Raw genomic sequence first — 6,887 nt, 5'->3', positions numbered from 1 at the left:
CTCTTACTTGTCATAACAATATATGACACATCAAAATTACAACTGTGGCTCCATTCATTAACTGGTTAATCAAGCTGACCCGTCTCAGTCGCCCCCACTTCATCACTTTTTCTCTCTTCCCCTTCTTTTCTCCATTTTCTCTTCCTATTACCCTTATCTCCTGTTCTGAATTGGAATTGGGCACTTGCCTCGGCTTCTTTAGAGCATCATAAGATCTCCACCAAACTAGCTAGTTCGATGCCGATGCTTCTTGTTCATACCTAATCAAAAAAAATATCTGCTTTCTCTCCCACCCACCATCATCACTATACTCTTTAAATTCTTGATCGGGCCCATTTTGTTAAAGATGAGTGACAAAGGAGATTCGGCCAAGAAGCAGCAACAACAGTCTCAGACGCAGCTCCCACAACAGCAGCAACAGCAGATTCCATCTTCTTCTCCTCTTCATGTGGAGGAAACTTCGGCGGAGGCGAAGCCAATTCATCAGCATCATCTTCATCACCATCAGCCGCCGCAACCAGGAACACCGGTCGTCGGAGTCAGTGGTGGTGCCTCTCCTTTCATTCCCACGCCTCTCTATGTCTCCGCTGGTGCAACAGCTGGCTCTCCATTTGACACTGCAAGTAATAATCCCAAAAGGACCAGATACACTAGTGGCCAATGGAAGCTTCTGCCTTCTCCTTCCTCTCAGCAAATGCCTTTACTCTCTACGGAATCAAGCCCTTCCCCATCTCAGCTCCCACTTCAAGTTCAACCCCAAGCCCAAGCCCGTGCTTCAGCAGCTTCTTCCTCAGACACTGCCTCGTCTGATCCTACTCACTCTCCTCCTGTGCCGTCTTCTCTTTCTCCCGCCGCCGGACAGGAAGGGAACAAGTCGGAGGGGGAACAGCAAATTCACCATCAATTCAGGAAGGGGAAATACGTGAGCCCGGTTTGGAAACCTCACGAGATGTTGTGGCTAGCGAGAGCTTGGAGGGTCCAGTACCAAGGTGGTGGTGGTGGGTCCGAGTTGATGGGATCATCTTCTAGCAGAACAGAGCATGTAGAAAGTGGTGGTCAGGCTACTAGAGGCAAAACTAGGGCTGATAAAGATAGGGAAGTGGCAGAGTTTCTGCAGAGGCATGGAGTGAATAGAGATGCCAAAACGGCTGGGACTAAATGGGACAACATGCTTGGAGAATTCAGGAAAGTGTATGAATGGGAGCGAGGTGGTGAGAGACAGCATGTTGGGAAAAGCTATTTCAGACTCTCTCCTTATGAGAGGAAGGTCCATAGACTTCCTGCTTCTTTCGATGAAGAAGTTTTTGAAGAGCTTTCTCAATTCATGGGTTCCAGAATGAGAACTTCCCACGCCAGAGGTGCTGCTTCTTCCTCCATTATTGTCGGTGGAGATGATTCTCGGACAAGAGCACTGCCCCCACCTCCGCCGTTTAAAGAAGATGACCTTCCACTCTCAGGTTCGCAGTATTATTTTTGGGAATGCTGATTAAATGAAGATGGTTGTTGCAAGTTTTTTAATAATTAATTAACAGTCCTATTATTGGTGATTTCTAACAGCTAGGACAAAGCAATTGGGGATGACAAGTGGCGGTGAAGCATTATTTCATGGTCCTCGAGGTATGATATTAGGGTTGGAGTCTCCCTTGGAAATTGCAGGTCCTTCGTTGGCTTCTTCTTCAAAGGACCTCCGACGAATTGGGAAGATAAGAATGACATGGGAGGAATCAGTGAACTTGTGGGCTGAAGAAGGTGAACTTCACAGAGGGAGAGTGAGGCTTCAAGGTTCAAGCTTTCTGAAGGCAGATGAACTGTCCTTCTTTGACGATTCAATGGTGCTTTGCACCATGGAGAATTTCGAAGATGGTCCCTTAAAAGGTTTCTCTGTTGATAGATTCGTTTCCGGACAACAAGTCAAAGTCTTTGGCAGAAGAAAGTATTCTTCCTCAGCCTCTGCTTCGACTTCTGGTACATTCCCCCAAACAAAAACAAATTTCTCTCACATGTTGTTGGGATCAACCTTAACTTGCTTGTTCTCTTTTAACAGGTTTTCCTGAAAGAGTTCAGCTCCCATACACAGAACCTTTGATAAGATGTAAGCTTAGTTTATATTAACCAATCAGTCCATGTTTTTTTAAAAAAAAAAAAAAATCTCGGAGCATTAATGCTTGCAGTCTTATTATGGTACAGCAACGCCTCCGTGGGAATTTCAGGATCCAACCGATTACTACATGGGATGCTTACGTGTCTCGCCACCATCACTACCAACGTTGTATGAGCTGTCGTGGCACATCCAGGAGCCTCCAATGGAAGAACTTCGCTTTCCACTGAGGAGGGATGTGTACAAGGACTTGCCTCAAGGGAAGGAGCTATTCTTCACAACTTCATCTGAACCGTTGGATTGTAGGGCCATCATGTACGAAGTCGTAGGTCCAATCATTCGACCCAACCCTAGTCTCTCTCACGCCACTTCATCCACTCGAGAGTCTCTCATTTCTCTCTGGGATGACTGCATCAATAGGGTCGTCTCCAAGTTCTGTCCCTTGGAAATTCTCATCACCAGGAAACCCAGTGCTACTACTACTTCAGGTAATAATAATTCCACTGAGTTATTGCAAGATCAATGGCCTAATGTTACTGGTTTCGTGAGAAATTATTGCTTGTGGAGAGGAGAAGAGACTGATCAATTCAAAGAGGGTCAACTTGATCCAGCAACGACAATAGCAGAGAAGCTCTTGTGGACATATCTTGATCTCCCATATATCCTCGGATACTACGCTGTCGGTCACGTGGTAACATTCTGTGCACTGAGTAGGTCACAAGACCGAATCACTCGTACTGATTTATACACTCTCGACCTATCTTCACCCGCAGAGAGAATCAAAGCTTTAGTTCCGTGTTACAGAATCGGTACGTTGCTTCCTTTGTTAGCTGAGAGGTGCTTCCATATTAACAATGGTGGGAATTATAAGCTGTTCACTTACAGTGACTTTGAAAGAGTGGATTTGGGAAACGGGAATGTAATGGAGATGACGCCCAACACATGCACGAGAATATTTCAGAGTAAGAGAAAATGGGCTGCGGTGAAAGAAATTTACGAAATCTTAGACCATCGAATCCCACACGCTGAGTTCATATTCAGGTCGTGCGAGAAAGATCTGAACTTGGTGTTTAAACCCAGAGGGTGCAAGATCAAGCCTGAGAATTGCGAACAATTAGTGGAGGCGCTCAAGTACGTGACGAAAGCTTTGGTCGCTCTACACGACTTGTCCTTCATGCATCGAGACTTGGGTTGGGACAAGGTGATGAGGAGGTGCGACAGAGAGAACGAGTGGTTCGTGTGTGGATTCGACGAGGCGGTGGGAGCGCCGCAGCTTTACCCGTACATGGTGGCGGGCGGGGCGGGGGGAGAGGGGGCGGCGCGTGGGAGACATGCGCCGGAGATGGGAAGGGGATTACACACAGTGAAGGTGGACGTGTGGGGAGTGGGATATCTGATAAAGACAAGCTCGCTGTCTGGTTTGCCCAAGATGCTGAGAGAGCTTCAGAATCGGTGCATGGAACAAAACGCTGAGCAGAGGCCAACGGCGGCCGACTGCTACCACCACCTGTTGCAGTTGCAGTCATCACTGTCAGGTGCCGCCGGTGGAGGGTTGATGTGATTGAGAACGATATATTAATGCTTCATTGTTTAACGAATGTCTCACAAATGCCATATTGGCGTTGGAAATTGCGAGTTAAAGTGATGGTGATATTATTATTATTCTTTAAATTTGATGATTTTCGATGATGATGCTTTTGAAGTTTAAAGCGGGAGAAAGAAAAAGGAGAGGGAGGGAGCTGGAGGGTGTCATCGGAGGAAGAAATGGCGGCTACTGTGGATTGGAAGGAGTGTGAGACAGCTTCTTATCAAATCAAATCAAGGAACAGTTTTCTCAGTTTTGCATTGGTGCGTCTCGAATGTGAGATGATGATATGGCATTGTTTGGCTACATGATTATTGATTCTGTTCTTCAACTAGGATAGGTGAGTCTTAATTAATCTTTTCCTTCATATTATAAATGCTTCCACCCAGTCTCAGTCTTTTTCTTTCTCCCTCCTCGTATTCTTTGTTCATTTTCCTCGTTATATATATATATATATATTCGCAAAAAGGCAAGAAAAATACCAAGTATCTGCTTTTTAGTAATGAAGCCAGCATTATGAGAGTGTTGTTATGTATTTATGCGATTTGGTTTGAATTATTAATGACTATGCAAACACGTTAATTATCTCATCGTGCACAACAATAATGGTTGGCTCGTTAATTAGAACGGAAAGTGAGAGGGTTGAGCAATGTTATTAAATTAGTAATATAATGTATATAAACTCCTTTTTGATTGGATCGATGTTGATTATAATTAAGATTAAACTTTATTAAGTATTTGACATGCCATCAGGAGAAGTATAAATTAATGATGATAGTGCAATATGTTTCATGCATATCTTTAACATGTCGCCACGCACAACTCAACACTGCCTTATGATTATTATAACAGACGTTATCAATTAGTTTTAGTCTAGCAAATATATATATAGAATTAACTAACATTGTATGCTCTCCTTTTAAATTATAAGATATTTTTAAATAAAATTTTATATATTAATAAATTTTATTCAATACACTTAACAATTTTATTTTTTAAAAATAAGAATATAAATTTTTAAAAATATCCTTCATTTAATAGTCTTAAATTTATATTTAATTAGTTTTAAATAGAGAGAGAAAGGGTATTATTTGAATAAGTTTATTTAATGAAAACTTAATTTTTTCAAAGTATCTTGTATTTTAAAATGAAAAATCTCTTCTAAAAATGTCTTATAATTTAAGACAAAGGGACTACATACAAATGTGCCAGCCATTTATTAGCAAAATATATGTCTATTTATAGTTATAATTTACTTAAAAAAAACATTAGGGGACTTGTGTTTATACCTTTAGATGACAAACACTGGGAAATTAATTAAAGGGATTGAGCGTTAATTTTTAGAAAAATATAATCATTAATTCCTATAATTTTATCAAATTTTACTTTTATTATTTGTAGTTTGTTTTCCGTTCTTATAGTCATTATAATTTAACATTATTAGGGATTTGAAGAACTTAAATTACCCAATTTTGCTAAAAAAAATTATAAGGACTAAAAACATTGCCAAAAAATTACAAAGATTAAAAACAAAATCTGATAAAATTATAGGGATCAATGATTATATATTTTTTTATTTTTCATATTTTCATGATTCTTAATATTTAATTTGGTTTTAGGTTAAATAAAGCCCTAACGTTTGATTGAATGCTTATATATATTATTGATTAAAAAAATATTGTTACTATTGGTCATTGACTAATGGTCAAGCTCCAAATCTTTACTCCGAGTGTATTGTGGTGTGCCACATTAAGCATATATAGCTTTTCTATTGACAGCATGTTACCAACTTCAGAGCTTCATTAATATATATAGGGAATAAACCAAAAGGCTAAAATCCTTTTGTCATATATGTAGGCTGTCCTAAAATTAAAGCAGCTTCAATTCTTTTTACATCAGTTTCATGGGAAGGCAAAGAATTAAATTCTAAAGTTTGACAGACGATTAATTGTATTAATAAGTTGCTCGAACATATAGTGTACTCTATGAATTCTTATCTCGAACAATCTCGATCAAATTATGAGAAATTATATATGATGAGCTTCGGCTCTTGCTCATAGATAACTAATAACATAAGAGTTTTTGCATTAATCACATACTATAAGACTTATTACTTACAATAAATTAAAATAGCTTAAGCTATTTTTGAAGGACTTAGCACATTTAGTTGTGACTAATTCTCTAATCACTGAATGTAGGACTATCATATATCTAATATTTTCCTTAACTATTTTTCTTTCATCTCTTTTCTTTTCGTTTGAACATCAATTTTCTGCCTTTGTTTTGAGTTCCAAATTGGTTAGCTCTAATATCATATTAGGTAGGGTTTAGATTAATAGATTTAGATTTGAATTTTATCTCATATCTGAAATCTATATATTTAAAACACTTTCTTTAGGTAGTTTAAAAATTTTAAATGAAGAAGAGAGGCTGATTGGGATTCGAGAGATTAAAAAAGATATGAGAGTTCTAGATATATTAATAATGAAAACACGAAAAGAATAATATATTTAAAGTGATTAGAATTTTAAATTATTAGAGTATAGAGAAAATTTAAAATTATAAAAGAACTATAATTTGAAATAGATTTAAATTTAAACCAAATTTAAATTTATAATTTTTTATGTATCCAAATAAGAGATTTAATTTAAATTTAAATCCTCGTTGATCAAAACACACCAGAGTTTTTGCATGAATCATACACTAAGGCTTATCGATTACTTACATCAAAATAGCTAGACCCACTCTAAAAGGACTTACCACACATATTTTTATATTTGTAATTAATTCTGTAATTACTCAATGTGAAACTATCATATATCTAATTAAAAAACACGATGGGAAATGGTCTGGTTTTTTCACTCGTGTTTGGCAAACAAGTGACAACGATGAAAAGAAAACATACATGTAAAAAAAAAAAGTAATGTTTGATGAGGTTCTCATCACCATCACTTTCTTCTTTTCACTTTCCAGAGACGACGAGTAAAAAAAAAAAAAGACATTGTGGGCAGGCATGTTTGATTATATTGATCAAGATCTTCTTGTTCATTATAGATCACACCCTATCTCTTTTTATCACATAAAGAGACAGAGAGAAAGGAAGCTAGCCCACCGATATCGCTTTTCCCTTTTATCGTACATATGCTTTTTCATCAACTGGATTCCACTTTCCCTTTCCATCAAATATCTTTTGATATGCCAAAC

The 6,887-nt window shown here is 38.2% G+C and overlaps 1 protein-coding gene across 1 annotated transcript; it reads left to right on the top strand.

Annotated features, from left to right (window-relative positions):
* Window positions 1–346: 346 nt before the first annotated feature.
* LOC129288919 (uncharacterized) lies at window positions 347–4,054 on the top strand. Its single transcript, XM_054925764.1, has 4 exons — window positions 347–1,457; window positions 1,558–1,965; window positions 2,045–2,092; window positions 2,188–4,054. Exons 1-4 carry the CDS (start codon window positions 347–349, stop codon window positions 3,657–3,659), a joined length of 3,039 nt encoding a protein of 1,012 aa, XP_054781739.1. The 3' UTR covers window positions 3,660–4,054.
* Window positions 4,055–6,887: the final 2,833 nt, after the last annotated feature.

This window comes from Prosopis cineraria, unplaced genomic scaffold, assembly GCF_029017545.1.
Source record: "Prosopis cineraria cultivar Desert tree isolate PC_DT_omini unplaced genomic scaffold, ASM2901754v1 PC1, whole genome shotgun sequence".
NCBI classification, from domain to species: Eukaryota; Viridiplantae; Streptophyta; class Magnoliopsida; order Fabales; family Fabaceae; genus Prosopis; species Prosopis cineraria.
The sequence above is the reverse complement of the archived record's forward strand: the minus strand, read 5'-3'. Positions and strand labels throughout refer to the sequence as shown.